The sequence below is a fragment of the Chanodichthys erythropterus genome, chromosome 16 (genome assembly GCF_024489055.1).
Source record: "Chanodichthys erythropterus isolate Z2021 chromosome 16, ASM2448905v1, whole genome shotgun sequence".
Taxonomy (NCBI): domain Eukaryota; kingdom Metazoa; phylum Chordata; class Actinopteri; order Cypriniformes; family Xenocyprididae; genus Chanodichthys; species Chanodichthys erythropterus.
In genome coordinates, this window is record NC_090236.1 from 3375105 (window position 1) to 3396285 (window position 21181).

The 21181-nt window shown below is 36.5% G+C and overlaps 2 protein-coding genes across 5 annotated transcripts in view; both read right to left on the minus strand.

Moving 5' to 3' along the window:
• The window catches only part of esyt2a (extended synaptotagmin-like protein 2a), a 39840-nt gene extending 35521 nt beyond the window's left edge, over nucleotides 1-4319 (minus strand). The window contains exon 1 of one of the 3 annotated variants that reach the window (XM_067363911.1): nucleotides 3496-4319. In XM_067363911.1, the coding sequence (XP_067220012.1) occupies nucleotides 3496-3873 (378 nt within the window). In that variant the 5' untranslated portion in view covers nucleotides 3874-4319. The remainder of the gene's footprint in view (nucleotides 1-3495) is intronic. The other 2 variants (XM_067363913.1, XM_067363912.1) reach the window with 2 other exon arrangements.
• Nucleotides 4320-4769: 450 nt separating this feature from the next.
• dip2cb (disco-interacting protein 2 homolog Cb) overlaps nucleotides 4770-21181 on the minus strand; it is a 48652-nt gene continuing 32240 nt past the window's right edge. Inside the window, exons 22-39 of one of the 2 annotated variants that reach the window (XM_067361988.1) lie at nucleotides 21047-21161; nucleotides 17530-17731; nucleotides 17339-17439; nucleotides 16485-16565; nucleotides 16262-16385; nucleotides 13110-13231; nucleotides 12588-12699; nucleotides 12392-12501; nucleotides 11725-11855; nucleotides 11459-11627; nucleotides 10676-10846; nucleotides 10453-10482; nucleotides 9628-9689; nucleotides 8451-8508; nucleotides 8281-8355; nucleotides 8014-8188; nucleotides 7788-7911; nucleotides 4770-5937 (exon numbers count right to left, since the gene is read on the minus strand). In XM_067361988.1, coding sequence (XP_067218089.1) covers nucleotides 5685-5937; nucleotides 7788-7911; nucleotides 8014-8188; nucleotides 8281-8355; nucleotides 8451-8508; nucleotides 9628-9689; nucleotides 10453-10482; nucleotides 10676-10846; nucleotides 11459-11627; nucleotides 11725-11855; nucleotides 12392-12501; nucleotides 12588-12699; nucleotides 13110-13231; nucleotides 16262-16385; nucleotides 16485-16565; nucleotides 17339-17439; nucleotides 17530-17731; nucleotides 21047-21161 — 2215 coding nt within the window. In that variant the 3' untranslated portion in view covers nucleotides 4770-5684. The remainder of the gene's footprint in view (nucleotides 5938-7787; nucleotides 7912-8013; nucleotides 8189-8280; nucleotides 8356-8450; nucleotides 8509-9627; nucleotides 9690-10452; nucleotides 10483-10675; nucleotides 10847-11458; nucleotides 11628-11724; nucleotides 11856-12391; nucleotides 12502-12587; nucleotides 12700-13109; nucleotides 13232-16261; nucleotides 16386-16484; nucleotides 16566-17338; nucleotides 17440-17529; nucleotides 17732-21046; nucleotides 21162-21181) is intronic. The other variant, XM_067361989.1, reaches the window with a different exon arrangement.

Sequence of the window (21181 nt, forward strand, 5' to 3'; positions counted from 1 at the left end):
ACAACAAAGACTCTACAGAGCTCGATGTGACTTTGATCAGACACAGTTAAGCAAACATACTGTAATTAATCTATCGGTCACACACACTTGAATATGTGGTTTGCGGGGACTCTCCATAGCCATAAACCATTTGGTTTATGAGGACGCAGGAAGTGTCATCATAAAACATGTTTACATTGTAATACCCATGTCATTATACACATTTGTGTCCTCATAAACCATATTTTGAGGTTTTTAAGCAGCCTTTTTTGTATTGTAAGGCACTGACTTTTTTAAACTTTAGAGGATTGACTTTCTGGTTTTGGAGATTTACAGTAGGAGGGTTTGGCAATGCTGCTGAGAATTAGTTGTCGTATATATTGGCAGATATTTGGCAGTTTTTTTCTGTTTTGGCCCATAAGTGCCACAAGCAGGATCTTTATCTTGACAGGGCTGGAAACCCAGTCTTCTGAGAACCCAGAATCTGTGATCACTATTGTCTTAATTTAACAGTTCTGTCTAATAATAGAAATGAAACTATGCTGTGCAATATCCAGTTATATCCATTATGTCATTCACTGTGTTCTGCATGTAAAATTAGCATTGCCAGGTCTTTATTTGAGAAAAGGTGATTCCCCAGTGCACACAGACAGGTCTCAGAGAGTTTTATTTTATTTTTGCAAATATTATTATTACCATTACAGATAGATAGCATGACAGTATTATAGTATTACAAGAAGTTGCCATCTAAAGTATAAAAAATGATTATTTTACAGATTTTTTTAAGTTTAAATAATTTTCAAATGAATTATTTCTAATTATTATATTAAATACTACGTAAAATAAATGTAATTACAGCAAATGTACTGTACTGCTCTCCAAGATATAGTTTGGTCAATATTTAATCGATATCAGTGGACCACTACAGCAGATTTTACATAATGAATGAGTTACACAGAAAGGTTTGGACTTTTGTGTGTACACTTCATGGTTCAAGTTCAAAGACTCAACCTTCACTTGCTTTTCATTGCCATGTTTGATATGATGATTCCATTGTTAGTTATGAACACATGCACAAACACAGACACACAATAGGACGGGAACACTGCCTTTAAAAAATCTGCCCTCCAGGTAAAGAGTTACTGTATCTGCCCATACACACTATTGCCCAGAAAGGGAACGTGATGCACCTCATCTGACTGACAGATCACTATAGCAACATTTCCTCAAGCATGTGGCTCACTGTGTGTTGGTGATGTCATAATAACTATGTTGAAAGTCATAATGACAGTTACTGTAGTAATGCACCACACCCACTAAGGAGAGGTTCTTTCACCATATGTGACACAAATAAACAATATATGACCTGTACCTGTTTACAAACACAGAGACAGATCACTTCACTCAAACACATTATGCTTAAAATTAATGATTGTTGTAAAGTTGAATGTCTGAGCTAGAGTGCACAATTTTTAAAAACTATTATATAGTACAATAATCCACTTTCAAGTTGGTTCGCAAACAAACAACCTATGCAACCAACCCAAGTAAGACAATGTCAACCTGAGTTTCATGAATTACCTGTTCAAGTTACTTAATATATGGGCCTAAAACCGAAAGAAAGAACAATGACAGCCTGTCTGGCCATGCCAAGAGAGTGAGTAACAGCTAATGGAGTGAACACTGGAGTTCTGTGTCCCTGAATGACGCTTTCAGCACAGAGGCCTGCTAAAGATATGAAATAATATGCCAGAACTGTGATCTCAGGTTAAACAGCACACTCATTTGTTTAAAACAACAGAACCAAAGAGTGTCTGTAGGCCAAAAGAAACAGACTTGACAACCTGGCTTGTTTCATATGTTTCTACCTGAGCATGACAAATGATTTTGAATGCAGCCACTGATTTAATATTTCCGAATCAGAACGCATTATTAGAGCTGCACCCACCATAGAGAGCACATCTAGATTAGCGGTCAATCAATACACATCATTTAAATACTTAAAAGTAGCATAAACATTAAAAATTGAATCTGGATATCACTTATCGGTCCTTATAAATAAAAATATTTTTATTGTGTCAAACACTCCACCGATCTCCGGGTCTGGCGGTACCACTTTTAGCATAGCTTAGCATAGTTCATTGAATCTGATTAGACCGTTAGCATCTCGCTCAAAAACGACCAAAGAGTTTCGATATTTTTCCTATTTAAAACTGATATTATGCAGCATCTCTCACAAATGTCTCCATGGTTGCAAGGTACGCTCCCTGTGCAAGCAGGGAGTCACAGGCGGTGCGTAATATCATTGTGCCTGCTGCACCCATGGTACGGCAGCAAAGTTCCTTGATTATTGCGCCAGAATGAGAGTATAGTTCCTAGCCATATCAGCCTAGAAAATCACAACTTTTCATTTTCCATCGGTCTTAGTACACGATGTAACTACAGAAGAATCAAGTTTTAAATAGGAAAAATATTGAAACTCTTTGGTCATTTTTGAGAGAGATACTAACAGTCTAATCAGATTCAGTGAACTATGCTAAGCTATGCTAAGCCAGACCCGGAGATCGGCTGAATGGATTCAAAAACGGTAAAACTCAACTGTTTATCTCTAGGGGATTTGGAAAATGAGCCTATTTTCAAAAAAAGTGAAGTGCCAAAAGGTCATTCGTTTTAACTGTCCTAGCTAGATATGTTAGCCTGTTAGCATCGTCTGAAAATATCGTCATTCGGTATAACCAAAAGTGCCATTTGGTAAAACCAAAATTTTGGTGAAACTTTTTTGGTGACAAATTTTGTCCATCATGTAAAAAATGTTAATTCATGATAAAATCCATATAATATCATTTTTAACACTTAATAAAACTTCAAAATTAATTAATATCTCCATTAGGTTTTTTTTTACACTTTTAAAAACCTTATTCGTCAATGACCCATATACATACACACATATACATAATATATATATATATATATATATATTAAATGTATACATAATAAAGAATGTTTTATTTCTAATGGATGATAAATGATATCTTATAATAAAATATAATTTATCATCCATTAGATAATTTTATTATAAAATAAAAAATGTAGAATATTTTTATTTTATATTTATATTTCTGCAATGTACAAGAGTGTGAATAAGGAGAAAAAATCCACTTGACTCTCTGTCTTTTGCTAGACCTATCAAATACGTTAAATATAAAGATATTAGAAGAATTTAATAGTGATTCTGCTCAGGTTAAAATGGATGGGCGGTTCTGGTACTTCAGATTAAATTAGTGGTCTTGATAGGATTTGTGACTCATTCAGGTATGTAAGCAATGTCAGTGGTGAATACACAAACTTATGATAACCAAACACAGACACACACACACGCGCAGAGCAATGACACCCCGGTTGAAGTGAGCTGTGTTAGTCCGAATTATTGCTAAAGGTCAAGCAAGGGGTCAAAGTTCTCCATATGAATCATTACCAGATTTAAGTAACGCAATGTTCAGTGTGTCGCTCACTCACCCACGGCGGCAGCTCTGAGCTCCGGACGGTCTGACGCACCGCTCGCTCCTCTTGCTCCAGAAACGCCAGTGCCTGGTTGACCCGAGCGAATCTGCTGCCCTGGTTCCTTTTGAGCCAGAACAGCACGGCCAAGCCGATGAGGACCCAGCTGAAGCTGAACTCCAGATATCCCAGCACGTAGATGGGAAAGATCACCAGGAATGTCTTGGCGAACTTAATTCCCATCTGCGTGGCGTCCGTCACCGAAGACTGCGGCTCCTCGTCCGGTACCACCGGCTCGGGTGTTTTGACATCTGTGGGGGTCGGAGCAGAATCTGGTCCATTCTGACTAACCGCTGGTGCGGGTTTGGGTCCTACTCCGTTTGCTGACGAACTCATCTCCAAAGTACACAAATCCAAAACAAACAACAAAACTAAAAACTAACGTAAACAACTAAAGAAACAAGAGAGTTTCTACAGAAACATCTCAAACACGTACAATTCTATATAACGTTAGAAAACAAAACAAGTCGCGTCGCTCGGTTCCGGCTCTTCCCAGAAGCGCAGATGATTGGATCAGCGCTGCTCCCTAAACTGCTCCCCACCCGACCTTGCCTTGTATGGAGCGGCCGTCGGCCCGTAATTTTCCGCCCTTCCCAACGAACTTCAACTCGCTCGAGTCTTCCAGCTGCCGTCCGTCTCTGAGTGCGCGCCACGTCTCGCTGTCCCAATCGTCACCGCGCGAGCTGTGAGCGGCACCACCTCTCGCACTCACACCACATCCTGCAGTAACACACGCACAGCCTCTGACAAAACCCGCTGCTCTGGGTTACGCAGGAAGCTTCTCACTGGTAGAATGAGGGTGGCGCAACGAGAGTGCAGAAGTGGTCTGTCAGCGCCACCTTGTGAACTAAACTTTACATGCAGAAACTCTTCATAGTCTATAATTCATATAATCGCCTTATGTATGTATGTATCTATAAAAAAATAAATAAAAAAAATAAATAAAAGCAAAAAACAAACAAACAAAAAACCCTGCCATTATTTTGTTCTAGGTCAGGAGAACCCGTTTGACTGTAAGACTGAATAAAAATAATCACAAAATATTAATACATTACAGTTCATTCAGGGCCATTTACGCATATATTAATCCATTCAGCATACAATTACAGTAAAACACTCACCTGAACTTCCTTCAAACTGTATTACGTTGTATTTTACAGGAAATTTGAGCTGGTGTTCACTAGATGGCAGTACATGTACACTGTGATCCTCAACAAACAGCAAGGCAGGCATTTTTTCTCAATAAGAATAGTTGAAAATATTTTATTGACATATGAAAAGACATAGTGACATAATCAAAGTGCTTTTGTATTTTACATGTAATGGAAGCTTCAAAAATAAATTAAGATATAATAAACACACATTGTGCATATGTCCTCATTCTGTCATGCTTTCCATTTCTCCCTCCCCCTCTCTCTAGATATAGACATAAAACAGGAGAGATCAGCTGCTGCTGCTGGGCAATGAGTCTAGAATGCAAATTCTAGTTCACATAGATCTATATTTATGCGTATCACAGTGCAGATATGATATTGTTCATAAACATGAAAAAATGACCCATGTTACCTAAACTATGAAATCACAAAAAATGATATCGCAAAAGCTTGACAAAACAAAAACAAATTTCTGTACATAATTAACAATAATGACAATGACTTAACATTAGTATCTTTAAAATGATAAACATGCTAAATGAGTATGTGATATTCTAATACAACTTGTATCAACAAAGACAACAACAAAGACGAGCATAAAACAACAATATATGCAAAGAAAAGTACGTAAAAGCAGGTTTAAAAATACAAATAAATAACATGGATTTAATTGGCAACAGCAATATTTATCATATAAAATCCCCTGTTCTTTAAATTAAATTTAGTGCGCAAGTTAAAAAAATAACCAACACTAGCAAAATATTGGGCGACACAATCAAAAAATGAAAATAAGAACTTGAAGATATGCTACAGGAGTCTTTTAAGTCCCTCTGTGAATGATGTGCGAGTGTGTGTTGCTATTTTGAGGGTGTTCAATCTACAGTTAGCAGAAGTGCTGACAGTGAGAAGGTGCTGGAAATCATGGTTGTTGTGCCTGTGCTCATGAGAATGAGCCTATCTTTAAGATCGTCGTGTGTGTGTGTGTGTGTGTTTCTACATGTTGTAAGCCACGTATATGGGGTCGAGCTGGTCGGCGAGGAAACCGTCTCGCAGGTGCATGCGTTGCTTCTCTCCGCGAGAGTTGATGGGAATTACGCCCGTATCCACGACGACCACCACGCCCACAATCAAGTAGTGTTCTTCTAGAACCACGTTAGTTACCATTGGAACCAGATCTAGAGCTTCCTGCTCAGAGCCGTCCAACTCCACCACCACCACTAAGAGATTTGTCCATGTAAACACCGCACTGAATGAGAGAAAGAGAAAGTTTGAACCTTGCATAGCGCAAAAATGCAAAATAGTTTGATTTCACTAGTAGCTGCTTTTCTGAAAAGTGTAATGCAACTACGCTAGAAATTAGCATAACTGTCTTCATATGCAGTTAGTTTTCACTCTCAGGTCAACTACTGTATTGTCAGCAACATTATGAAGAGAATCTTGCTGAGCAAACAAGTTTATGGATGGCTACCTGAATAATATATCCGGTTTAAAGGCACACACATTTGAAGGAAACTATTGCCTCATTGAATATCGAGGCTTTTTACTGCCAGGGAAAGCACATGTTAATGTTGAATGCGGCTCATCCAATTATTTTTATGATTTATTAAAGTGTTGAGACTTTGGTTATGATCTCAAGTGTTATTTAATGTGCAGCAGCTGTTTTTTCAGTTGTTCATTAATTTGTTATGTATGAATATGTGTAAAATAAAAAAAGAGAAAAACAAATTATATGAAATACATTTCATTAATAATTATCAAAAATGGTACTACTACATGGTTATGCAAAATATGAATTTTTTTAGGTTCTATTTCCAGTAAAAAAAATAAGTATGCATTCAAAAATTTGGGGTCAACAAGACTTTTTTCCTATCAAGAATAAATAAAAATGACTGAAAGTAACAGTAAAGTATGGAAGTTTGTTTCCGCCACTAAATAAAAAAAAAGGTAATTGCGACTTTTTATCTCTCACATATAAAGTCAGAATTGCGAGTTATAAACTCACAATTGTGAGAAATAACACAAATGCAAGTTTATATCAGAATTCTGACTTTATAACTTGTAATTGTGAGTTTATATTGCGCAATTCTCACTTTATTTCTCACAATTCTGACATTTTTCTTGCAATTCCAAGTTTATATTTCACAATTCTGACTTTATAACATGCAATTGTGAGTTTATATCACACAATTCTGAGGAAAAAAGTCAGAATTACCTTTTTTATTTTTTATTTAGTGCTTGCATAGTAAAGACATTTATGTTTATGTTCATGATGATGTTTGTTACAAAAGATTTCTACTTCAAATAAATGCTGTTGTTTTGAACTTTCTATTTAAAGAATTGTAAAAATGTATTGCGATTTTCACAAATATATTAAGCAGCAGAAACATTGAAACTAATAAGAAATTTGAAAATTGATAATAATAAGAAATGTTTCTTGAGCATCAAATCAGTATATTAGAATGATTTCTGAATGAACATGTGACACTGAAGACTGAAGCAATGATGCTGAAAATTCAGCTTTACCGTCAAAGGAATCAATTACATCTTAAAATATACTAAAATAGAGAACTTATTTTAAATTGTATTAATATTTCAGAATATTATTTCAAAAACAAATCTTACCAACCCCAAAATAACCTCTAATATAAAATGATTATATTGTATATATATGACAATATGACATAGTTCGACCCCTAATTAACATATTTACATAGAGTATGCTTTAGGCCTTAGTGTGAATAGGTGGCTGTGTTTTTGTGTTTGTGTGTGTTTTTGTGATTTACGAGGACACAAATTTGTGTAATGACATGGGTATTACACTGGTATTATGACCTAAACATGAAATACGAGGACATTTCTTTAAAAAAGTCTTTATTTAAAATAGCTTTAAAAACATACTAAACAATGTTTTATTAAAAATGTAAAAATGCAGAATGTTTCCTGTGATGGGTTGGTTTAGGTGTAGGGGTAGTGTAGGGGGATAGAATGTACAGTTTGTACAGTATAAAAACCATTACGCCTATGGAATGTCCTCACTTTGATAGTAAAACAAACCTGTGTGCGTGTGTGTGTGTGTGCATGTGTGTGTGTGCTCACCACTCTGTGATATTCCGGTGTGCCCTGATGATGGACGTTTCAATGTCAATAGGATGGTATTTCATACCTCTCAGCTCCATGACTTCATCTAACGCTCCCACCACATAGAGGGCATCGTGCCTTTCTGAAGACACAAATGAAACAACTCATAACAACTCCACTGCTTAATGCAAATCAAATAAATTTGTGACAAAATGCCCAATTTGCATTGAACACACACACACACCTCCGCTTGCATCAGTGAGGTCGGTCCTGCGCAGAAACCCCAGGTATCCGGTTCTGGCCCACACAGTCTGAGTGTCTCCAAAGCTCAACCTGGCTCCGAAATGATCTGAACGCACATTTTCCTCTCCGAAAACAGTGAAGTACCCACTGGCATTCTGTGGACTATGGACCCAGATCTGCACACATTTTAAAACAGACACAAGTGAGACACTTGGTAATGAGAAGATATTCTTTTATCTGATAGACAAGAGAGGGCTACTGGTCTAACCTCCCCTAAATGAGAGTCTCCGATTGGTCCCTTTGTCTCTGGGTTAGCAATGATGATGCGTACACCAGGTAAAATCTGTTTTAAAAAAAAGAAAGAAAAAAAATAATTTTTGACTATAATGTGGTTTACATTCAAATTAAGAAAACAAGTAGGGAAACTGTATTACTAACCTTCCCAGATTCCATGAGAGGTAAACTATGTGGAGATCCTCTTTCAACCAGTCTCACCCTGCAAACACATACAGTCTTATTTCACATGAGGAGTTGATAGAAAAAATGTATATATTATATTTAATATATATAAGTTTTTCATGTTTTTAAATGAAGTCTCTTATGCTCACCAAGGCTGCATTTATTTGATTAAAAATACAAAAAACAAAACAAAACAAAACAAAAAGTAATATTGTGAATTATTATTATAATTTAAAATAACTCTTTTCTTTTTGAATTTCGGTTCGATTTCGGTACCAAGTTGATTATTATTGCCAATCACAGACATAACCGATGAGCGCGTGAACACAATGGCCAATCAGAGGTGTCAACGAAACCACTCAACAGCGCTCAAAGCATCACATTTTTAAAATTTCAGTATCGACTTGGTATCGAAGTTGATACTTTTGACAACTCTAGTTTGAATATATTTTAAAATATTTTGTTGGCAAAGCTAAATTTTCAGCATCATTACTCCATACTTCAGTGTCACATGATCCTTTAAAAATCATTCTAATATTTGCTGCTGAAGAAACATTTATTATTAATGTTCAAAACAATTGTCTAAATTTTTTTTCAGGATTCTTTGATGGATTGAACGTTCAAAAGAACTTAATGTATTTGAAATAGAAAGCTTTTGTAATATTACACACTACCGTTCAAAAGTTTGCGGTCAGTAATTAAAATTAAAGAAACTATTACTTTTATTCAGCAAGGATGCAAAATTGATCAAAAGTGACAGTAAAGTCATTTATAATGTTACAAAGCCTTGGTGAGCATAAAAGACTTTTCCCGATCCCAAACTTTTGAACGGCAGTATATATATATATATATATATATATATATATATATATATATATATATATATATATATATATATATATATATATATATATATATATATATATATATATATATATATAATATTTTCTATAATATTTAGTTTCATCTTCTGAGGCTGACATTAACATATTCTGAACATTAAGGGCCATTTGTTGGAAAAAAAAAAAACGCTATTTGTGGACTTTTGAATGGTACTGTACTAATTTTGTCCCCTTTGTTGCATCTTTGCAAGAATGGACATATTGAAATACCTAATATGTGTTAGAGTGTGTGTGTGTGTGTGTGTGTGTCTTGCCTGTCATGTCTCAGTGCTCTCATGTCCACATAGACAGTGGTGGGATCAGGTCCTGATGTTCCCTGCACAAACACACATATCACCTTCTATAAATTATAGTCAAACATACTTAAAACACAAAGCTTCATGCTCATCTGGCAGACAATTATGGTCACAGTGACTTGTATTAAAAGTGAACAAAGTGTACAAAAGTGTATATAGTGCATGGAGAGGATTCAATCAGCAAAAGAGGGAAGGGTGAGGTAGATTAATTCAAAGATGATATATTTTTTGTAAATATAGTGTTTCCTATATACAGTACTCTAGTAGCTCTGTTCAAAGATGATATATTTCCACTAACGTAACTATGGTCAAAAACATCTAATGCCAAACAGGTTAAACTGTTGGCATCCGTCATCTAGAAGAAGGAAAACTCCTGCTCCAGTATAGATGCAAGGTGTTAGTTTTATATAATAACATGTAATGGTCAAATATATTTGGATTTATGCAACATCTTTTGTAAACCACCCTGCAACTAATCAGGTTCAAAGGCAGAAATGATTTTTGCACCCTTTATGACTGAATCTAGAGATAAGCGTGCTTTCTTTCTAACACTCACATTATATCAGCTGTGTGGACAATTCTGGACATGCCAGAAAAAGCAAGAGCACTGAAGCCGAAGTCATATGAGGTGAGGTTAACAGTGTCAGCTAGCCAATTAGTTAGCTAGTAAAAATGAGTATTCATGCACACAGGACGATAATTAATATATTTACTCCCACATCTAGTAACTGAAGAACAGTCCGAGTTATGAAATGATGAGGATCAGTTGAAGTTTAGTCGTACCTGCTCAGCAAGCTTCCCCAACCTATGAGGCTACATGAGGAGAGGAGAGGAAGATGTGATGTATAAATATGTTAAAAAGTAACTTAAAAAACTGAAAAAGAAAACTAAATTTAAAAAAACTTAAATAGAAGGTTGAATGAGTTACATGACTAGTAAAAAGAAAAAAACTGAACACTGGGGATGCAATTAGACTATTAAATCAGATATTCATGCCTATACTGACCTGTAGGCAGATTGCGAGATTGACCCTGCAGCCGAAAGCAGTGCTGACGGCACGCGGGTGCAGCCCCACATCCTTAAAGAGCTTACAGAAGGACTGTGTCAGAGCAACACGAGGCCTCTCTTCTGCCACAACCACACATGAACGCACACGGGTCAGATCCATCCCACGGGCCTGAGAGAGAGATTGACACAAATACAGTCCTCAGAAAAACACAAATGAAGTTTTTTATGAAAACAATCCATCTCTGTGAGTCCATATTATGTAAGTGAATGGTTGCTGCTTGGCTGACGCTTGAAAAACCACACACAGCGACTGTGACGGTAAACCATACGACCACAGTGGATTAATCAATGTCTTCTGAAGCTAAACGATAGTGTCTAAAAAAATTATAATAATATTTTGGTCCCACCTTATATTAGGTGGCCTTAACTACTATGTACTTCTACATCAACAATAAGTACAATGTACTTATTGTGTTTACACAATAGCTACGTTTACATGACCCTAATAATACGATTGTAATCGGACTAGTAACACACTTCAATTGGAATGAATTGGCCAAATTACAATTTCAATTTCAGCCATGGTATAAACCTTTTCTAATCTGTTCAATAAGACATGTAAACACTTGATCATACTGAAAACTGAAACTGGAAAGTACTGCGCATATGCAATGATGTAGACGTATGGCGCACGGAACAAGCTCTCGACCTTTAACTATAATAACCCTGATGAGAAGCAGATTGAAATGCTGTGTGTGTGAGTGTATGTGTGTGTGCACACCTTTAGAGAGTCGGTGAGAGAGCTGAGAGATCTCGTGCAGAGCTCCATCACAGAGTACGAGCAGAATGTGTCTCGGACTTTGAACTGACTGACGGACTGTAGCCACAATGCAGGGTTCACCTCCAGATCCATCGGAGAGATCAGAACAGACTGCTGCCCTGCAAACACGCTAAACACCGACAATAAGCACACAAATAAAATAAAAGTTGCTTAACATCTGTGTTTGCTGATGTTTCATCTCAGGTGAGTGTACAGGTGGTGTGTACCTGCAAAGACACCACAAGACGAAGCCAAGGCTGCAGTACGGGTCGAGACATACGGCCACCTCACGAGAGGGATACAACTCACACTGCAGTTTAACAGAGCGACACAGAGCACTGGTTGCATTGTGAGACATCTTTAGAGAAAGAGAGAAAAACAGAGATTATTGTTTTAATACATACTTAAGTATATCTTTGGTTGGACGTCGGTACAATTAAAGTGCATTAAGTACAAAATTAGTTGTTCCAATTTAAAAGTATACCAGTTTAGTATACCAAAATTGCAGGGTATTTTCATGTAGCACTTAAATATGTAAATGTATTTGTAGTATACTATTTAGCACAAAATATATGTATTTCAAATACATTTTAGTATTTTTTTCACTAGGGTACAGAGCTCCATCACATCTATAGTCAGTACACAAAGCAAATTCACACTACACCGACAGACACAGACCAATGGCGAGAGTCAACAGATTACAGCAAGTCACTTCTCAGACATTTTAAATCCGAGCATGTTCAATCAGAGAAAGCAAGCTCCGGCAGACACCAGTAGATTCCGACAGGGATAAAGCAGTGATCCGTCAAAACCCGGCAAACTGTCTGTTGCCATCTGTCGGTGCGGTGTGAATTGGCCTTAAAATACATTAGTAACAGGTATGAAGAGTCAAACCTTTACTCCAGCGAGCATGCCTGTAGTGGACACACTGAAGTCCAGATATGCCAACGAGTCTGGGTCACATGGCTTAAACAGCAGGGGACAACGCCTCTTTGGTAAGTCGTCTAATAAATAAACACACACATACTTCTGATGAACACCTGACAGGTGTAATCTCTGAACAAACATCTCATGTTTCTCATAAACTCACCTGTTTCCAGGATAGGAGGCCATGACTTAAAGTCCACAGCCACTGACGCATCTCTGGACCTCAGAAGTTTAGAGATGTTTTGGGTGGTCATAACACACACTGAACGACTCACCTGCACACACCAACATTTTTATTCATGTTTTGAGAGCTGATGTGTTGTCTCATTCTAAAATGCATTGCATTTGCAATAATTTAATTGATTTAACTATTAATTTAAGATATCTCGGTAACACTTTACAATAAGGTTCACTAGTTAAACATTAGTTAATGTATGAACTAACATGAACTAACCATGAGCAATACAGTTGTTCATTGTTTGTTAATGTAAGTTCACAGTGTTAATGTAATGTTAACAATATTTTAATTATGTATTAGTAAATGTTGAAATTAACTTTAACAAAGATTAATAAATGCTGTATTAGTGTAGTTTATTATTAGTTCATGTTAACAAATGAACCTTATTGTAAAGTGTTACCGATATCTCTAATAATTTATGTAACTGTAGGTATGGTGTGTCCTCACCTCTAGGATCATTTTAACTGTAGGTAGTGTAGTGGAGATATTCTGAGGGTGAGGTGGTCGTACAGTTATGGGAATGCAGCCTGCATACAGACAGCCGTAAAATGCAGCGATCAGATCTAGACCTGAAAAAAAAAAAATCTTTGTGAAATAGAATAACATTTGTACCAAAAAGTCAGAATTCAGAGAAAAATGTAATCTTTCTTACTTGACACATTTAATTGTAAGTGATATTTTAATTTAATCCAATGTTTTATAAAGCAAATGTGATGTGATGTCTCTACAGATTTAATTGGAGTGGGTGGCTCTTGAATGTGAATTAAAGAAAAAGACTGTCTGCTGTAGCTGAATTGATTTTTATGAAATGCTACAATTAGAACCACAGAAAAACAGTTTAGTACAAAAATGAAAATGCTGGTGGGAAGTTTATTAAAAGTGGGGTAAACCATTTTTCAAAAACGCTGCTGGACATTGTTGATATTTGAAATCATCCCAAACAAACCCACCCCTCTCTTCATTGCTCCGCCTATGAAAAAACACTCTCCAATCCTAACACCCGGCTCCGAGTCGGTCTCGAACCCCGATCGTTGCTGGCAGGCGAGGCGAGTGCACTAACAATGACGCTAAACACCGCATTCTATAGTGGTCGTCAGTGTGCAGTGGTTTACCTGGAACAACTCTCACTGACGCGCAACAAAATGCTTCACAAAAAATAAAGCACAGATGATCAGAATCAAAACAGCCTCCACATCTGTTTTCAGGCCTTCCTGTTTAGCTCTCTCCAGCAGTAGAGAGCTTTTCTAATATTAACGCGGTCCTAAAGCGCTTGCCCAGTCATAAACCTTAATTCCAGTGATATTCTTTTGAGCCCTTTTGTATTGTATCTCTTTCAGTTTTTTTTCTTCAAATCTCCCTCTTGCTCGTTCTCTCTCTTCGACCGTCATACGCCCCCTAATGTTGATTGGTTAGACGTTTGTCGCTGGTGTCGGCCCGACTAACTTCCAAACAGTGCTTACCCCACCTTTAAATGGTGCTCAGACAACAAACAATGTGATCTTTTATTTAAGGCTTAATTTGGCTGAAAGTCACAAGATGTATTCAGGGTTCCTACACATTTTCCATTTCAAAATTCCATACTTTTCCATACTCAAATTCATATATTATATGCATCAAAGTATTTTTATAGAGTAGCCTACGAGTATGAGTAGCACAAGCAGTTTCCGTAATATTTTAGAAATTCGTAACACTATAAACATATTTGCAAAGTGAAGAGAGGTGAAAAAGGTGACATGTAGAAAGTAGATAGTTGTAGGGGGTCTGGGGGCATCCTCCCCCAGGAGAAGATTTTTGTGATTTTAACATGTAAAGGAAGCATTCTGGTGCACTCTGAAAAGAAAATAAATGGAAAAAACAACATTTGCTTCAAGTAAAAAATAAAAAATAAAACATTTTGGCACAAGGGCTGAGCATTGACAAATTTCATAATTGAATGCGATTTTCATTCAGAAGCTTGCGATTTGATTTTGATTTGATTACTTTTGATTCAGTATTGATTAATTTGGGCCTATCAGGTACAGTACATGGCAAATTTCCTCAAATAAAAAAATCTCTCAACTAATGCTGTAAACAATACAGGGAACCACAGCTGGTACGTCATTATAATATTAGGTTAAATTGATCGTAAGTTACTTACATATAGGCTAACTTACACATAAGGAAGTTTTTATAATAACGTTATAATAAAAGTGACAATTATTTTTCTACTCTTTATGTAGGCCTAAACATTTAAATGGTGACTGTCATAAAACAGATTTATGTATTCAATATAGAAGCACATGTTAAGTACAAATACAATGAATATGTAATAGCCTATAGAGCATATATTTATCAAAATGCTCCTCTCAAAGTTCATTTTTGTAGCTAAATGATGAGTTATTGGACATTGTAAGGCTTTTCTGAGGTAGGCTAAATGTGACATTTTTACAAGCTGTTTTATTGACGCCTTTCTGCGGATGAAACGCTGATTAATCGATTGCATGTGACATGACAGATTTTGGTAAGTTGTACTGTATCTTTCAACATACCTTCAAAATAACTCTTCGGATGTAAACGATTCACATAAATTATGTATTTTGATTCAAAACTGCTAATTTCGCCACAAAGTGACTAGTTTGCAGGTATAATAAATTAGAAAACTGAATAGAGGCAATAGTCTGGAAACACAAATATTTTTCCAAATTCTGATTTCTTTTTTCCATACTTTTCCAGACCTGGAAAAAACTCAAATCAAATTCCATACTTTTCCATACTTTTCCAAACCGCGTAGGAACCCTGTGTATTATTGCACACTGCAGATTTATTGGCAAACTTTACAGTATGTTTAGTGACATTGTCTTTAAAGTATCTTTGCTTGGGAGTCTTTAAGACCAAATAAAGTAAAAAATTGAACACAATACATCAATATGTTCTCTAAATGTTAATGTCTACAGAGAAACACAATGAGTTGTATTTGCAACACTTCAGAGTTTGAAAACACAACTTGCTACAGATATCCATTACTTTTTAATTCATTTTACAAAAAAAAAGGAAAAGAAGCTTGAATAGCTCTGCACTAGAATATAAAAAAAATATTCGATAACACTGTAAAAAAATGATGTTCTTCCTCAGTATTTTGTCTTGTTTTCCAGTGCAAATGTCTAAGGATTCTTAGATCAAGATGCATTTAATGAAGAGGAGTTCATGATATTTTTATCGAGAACAAATATCTGCCAACGGGCTCAGAAAAATCAACTTAATTCAAAGGGAAGTTATGATAACTTATTGACAGATGTTAGTTCTTGGTTTAAGCAGAAACTCACTTAATTTTGTTCAAATTTTCAAGACTTCTCATGTATCTTGATTTAAAGATGTTTAGATTGGAAAACAGGACAAAAGTACTGATGAAGATATTCATTTTTTTGCAATGCATGCAACATTTAACACCACGACTTTATGAATTTAAGACTTTCTGCTCTGGTTTAAGACCTTTTTATGGCCTTAATTTGTGTAAGGGAAAATTAAGACTTTTAAGACCCACAGAAACCCTGAATTAAATCAATTAAAATTAAGTAAATTAAGCAGCCGGAGTGTTTTTGGGTGTATGTGTGTGTGTGTACCTGGTGGATACACTAACGCTACATGGTCTCCGTCTCGTAGCTGTCCTCTTTCATACAGCAAAGTGGCGATTTTCTCTGCTTTCTTGTGAAGCTGTAGACAGGTCAGAGAGCTTCCTACTGCACCCTGAAACATACACACACAAGTAAGAAAAGCTCCTGATTTTAAAATCTTTTTTTTAACACACTGCTGACAGAACTGAGCAAAGTAATATGTGTGCGTTACCCGTGAGTTAATGAGAGTGTACAGTATGTGATCAGGCGTTGTCTGAGCTCGCCACTGCAGCACCTCCGACAGGAAGAGAAACTAGAATTCACATAAGAGGAAGAATAATCAGTCAGAGCGAAAGACACACTCACACTCATAACCCCTATACAAGGTTTCCTTTAGAAGGTCAGTTGAAGTTCCCATCTTCCCATCTCCAAAAAACTACAGGGATCCTACAGTTGCACAATATGGGAAAAATCTAAATGTGATTTTCTGATAAAAATTACAATTGTGATTTAAAATGTGATTTTAAATTTAAATGGCACCCAAAATTTTTTTGATTATATATCAATTGAATTATAAAATTATTATTTCTATCATTATTAAATAAAAATATTAAACAAAATAAGAAATCTTACTATTTAAAAATATTATTCAAGTAAAACAATTTTATTTTACAGTACAAATGTACACCGTCATTTTTGTTGTGTGTTTATTTTGTTATTGAAAGGAAAGCGTGCGGCACATATTTACATATTCATCTAAATGCTTCCAGAAGCATGGGTTGGGATGTTCGCAAACAGTACATCACTGCAAACATATTTCAAACTTTTTTTACCCCTAAGAGAAGAATGAAAAAGAACTTTGCCGTAAGTATCAGACGCTGAGATGATCTCATGTGGAGCATCATTTACTGCAAACTGAACCGCTCTGAGACACTGAAAATACTGGATCATGAGCCGCTTGCATGCAGCACATCTATTTTTTTAATTAAATCATAGCCATACTTATAGCAATTTTGATTTTATTCTGTTTAACTGTTCAGCCCCAAGAGATCTTAATCTCTGTATACACACAAACTCTGAATTTACCTGCTCATTGTCCTCCATGTGACTCAGGTCTCGTCCGCTGGCCTGAGCCATTCGTTTTCCTGCAACGAGATTCCCCACCATCACAGAGGCAGGACCCACCTCTGCAACAAACACACACACACAATATTTACACAATACTCTCTATGTAACAAACACATCATGCTCTATAACACACACACAGGCTTCTGCACCTGGTTGCTTCTGTCTGGGTTTGGGCAGGTTGGTGATGCAGGAGTGAGGACACATGAGGATGCTGCAGGGGTGTAGCGCCCCCTCCAGGAATAGCTGTTTAGTCTCAGACAGGTGGATTCCACCCAAAGGGGTTTTTGGGAGGGTGTTGGCAGGAACCAATGCCAGACAGTAGACCCCCACCTGATGAATCCCATCTATAGCCTAAACAAACAGAGCTTTGGTCAGAGAACTCTTAATTATTAATAACCTTAGTTATATAGTTAATACATCGAAAAAGCCAGAAGCATGACTTTAAAGCCTTTAGTAACTAAAAAGAAGTTAGATTTGAGGTTTCACTTTAAGTAAATATATTTATAAACAAAAATTTACATTTACATTTAATCATTTAGTAGATGCTTTTACCCAAATCGGCTTACAAATGAGGAGAACGATAGAAGCAATTAAACCAACAAAAGGGCAACAATATACAAGTGCCGGAACAAGCCTCAGTTAGTCTAGCATAGTACATGTAGCAAGGTATTTTTTTTATAGAAAAAACATATGGAATAGAAATAGAATATAAAGTGTTAGAATGAATGGGTCAAACGTTGACGAAAAAATGCAGTTTCTTTAAAATTGCTAAAGACTCAGCTAAAACTGCTCAGTTTGAGTTAGGCTGGTCATTCCACCAGCAGGTAAACACAAAATGTTTTGTTCAAAATGTGTGTTCAAATGTTTGGGTAAGATTTTTTATATGTATATTTTGTAAGAAGTATTTTATGTTAACAAAGGATGCATTTATTTATCAAAAATACAGGTGCATCTCAATAAATTAGAATATCACGAAACAGCTTTCTGCTCATCAAAATCAAAAAATCAGTATCTCAAATTATTAGAATATTTAATTTCAAGTTCTATTAAATTACCATTCTCAGGGTATAAATACTGGGTTTAGGTCAGTAATCCCAACAGCAGTTATGGGGAAGTCTGCTGACTTGACAGTTGAAGTCTGCTGACAGTTGAAGTCTGCTGACTTGACAGTTGAAGACGGTCATCAAGACCCTCTACAATGAGGGTAAGCCACAGAGGGTCATTGCTGAACAAGCTGGCTGTTCAGCAATGCTGGCTGTTTGCTGTGCCAAAGCATATTCATGGAAAATTGACTGGAAGGAAAAAGTGTGGTAGGAAAAGGTGTACAAGTGAAAGGAATGACCGCAGGCTTCAGAAGATTGTCAGGCGAAGCCAATTTAAGAACTTATGAGAGCTTCAAAAGGAGTGGACTGAAGCTGGAGTCAGTGCATCAAGAGCCACCACGCACAGACGTCTTCAGAAAATGGGCTACAACTGTCACATTCCACGTACCAAGCCACTTCTGAACCAAAGACAATGTCAGAAGCGTCTTACCTGGGCTAAGGAGAAAAAGAACTGGACTTGCTCAGTGGTACAAAGTCCTCTTTTCGGATGAAAGTAAATTTTGCATTTCATTTGGAAATCAAGGTCCCAGAGTCTGGAGGAAGAGTGGAGAGGCACAGAAACCATGTTGCTTGAAGTCCAGTGTGAAGTTTCCACTGTCAGTGATGATTTGGGCTGCCATGTCATCTGCTGGTGTTGGTCCACTGTGAAGTCCACAGTCAACACAGCCATCTACCAGGAAATGTTAGAGCACTTCATGCTTCCTTCTGCGGACAGGCTTTATGGAGATGCTGATTTCATTTTCCAGCAGGATTTGGCACTTGCCCACACTGCCAAAGGTACCAAAAGCTGGTTCAATGACCATGGTATTACTGTGCTTGATTGGCCAGCAAACTCGCCTGACCTGAACCCCATAGTTTCTCTTAGTATTGTCAAGAGGAAGATGAGAGACACTAGACCCAACAATGCAGATGACCTGAAGGCTGCTATCAAAGCAACCTGGGCTTCCATTACACCTGAGCAGTGCCACAGGCTGATCGCCTCCATGCCACGCCGCATTGATGCAGTAATTCATGCAAAAGGAGGCCCAACCAAATATTGAGTGCATAGAAATGAACATACTTTTTAGAAGCCTGACATTTCTGTTTAAAATATCCTTTTTTTATTGATCTTATGAAGTATTCTAATTTATTGAGATAGTGAATTGGTGGGTTTTTGTTAAATGTGAGCCAAAATCATCACAATTAAAAGAACCAGACTTAAATAAATTCAGTGCACACAGACTGAAGTACTTTAATACACGAGTTCCACAATTTAAGATGAATTACTGAAATAAATTAACTTTTCCACGACATTCTAATTTATCGAAATGCACCTGTACAGTAGAAATAATACTATTGTGAAATATCACTACAATTTAAAAATAACTGTTTTCTATTTAATATATTTTAAATGTAATTTATTCCTGTGATGCAAAGCTAGATTATTTAAACCCTGGGTAAACAGAAACCGGAGTTATCTTGCTTCACATTTCATGCTGCTCATAATTTATCCGGGGTTAACAATTATCCTGAATATTCGTACGATGGCGTTTTACACTGTAGATTCCTAAACCCTTGGTTACCGTTCTTATCTGCATATTTGCGGTGTCAGTGTCATTGATTGGATGAACGCAGCATGTGATTTGTTTATATAAAAGCTCATTGCCGACTGTACTATCAAGTTTAAACTGAATGGACATTTCGGACTATAAAAGGTAAGAATGAAACGGTCTCTTCTACACTCAAATTGTTGCATTTTCTCTCAGCATTTGACATTTTTCCTCTCAAATGCTGAATTTACTGTTTATATACAATGTGAGGTGTTTCCGTGACTGTGCAAAGAATGTGAATATGAGGCACGCGATTGGTAGTCTGTTGCTAAGCATCTAGTTGTAACATTCTAACACTGCATCGTTTCACACTGTACAAATTTAGTACCACAATGCGGGGTTAACACCACAAAAGTGGTGCTAACCCTGCTCCAGAGCCGGGTTTCATTTGTCATCAAGAAAACTTGAAGGAACACTCCACTTTTTTGAAAATAGGCTCATTTTCCAACTCCCCTAGAGTTGAAGGATTAGTTCACTTTCAAATTAAAATTTTCAGATAATTTATATATAATTATAATATATAATAAATAATAATAATTATAATAAATAACCCTAACTCTGCTTCTAAATTACAAGTGTAAAACGTTCCTTTACCCAGGGTTAAAAGCAGTGTTTAGAACGAAGATAACCCAGGGTTAAGCACAGTGTGAAAAGCCCTTCTAAAAATTCTAAATCTTAAATTAAAGCTTCTGATTTAGGTAAAGCCTATGTCTGTTGTGACTTTAGCTCTAGAAATTTTACAACCACATCACAAAAGCTGCTCTGTATCAACCACTCATACTCATAATATGAGATTATTAATGAATATTACAGATTACAATGAAGCATTACAGTAAGTCCAGATAGACAAACGACAATAAAGCATATCTGTAACATAACTGTATATTAAATATGGTCTTCTTGGCTGTTATTACGTTGCTAAGGTCAGAAAAATGCAAACTTTGATCCTCAATCCTGGTTAAGTGTGTGTGTACCTGCAACACTCGGCTCATCCACTGGTAACTCTCTTCTTCAGTTGAATCTGGTCGCTGTTCTGCTACCAGCACAATCCTCTCATCATACAATACAGTCACTGAGAACACCACCGTCCTACACACAGTGAGCAGAGA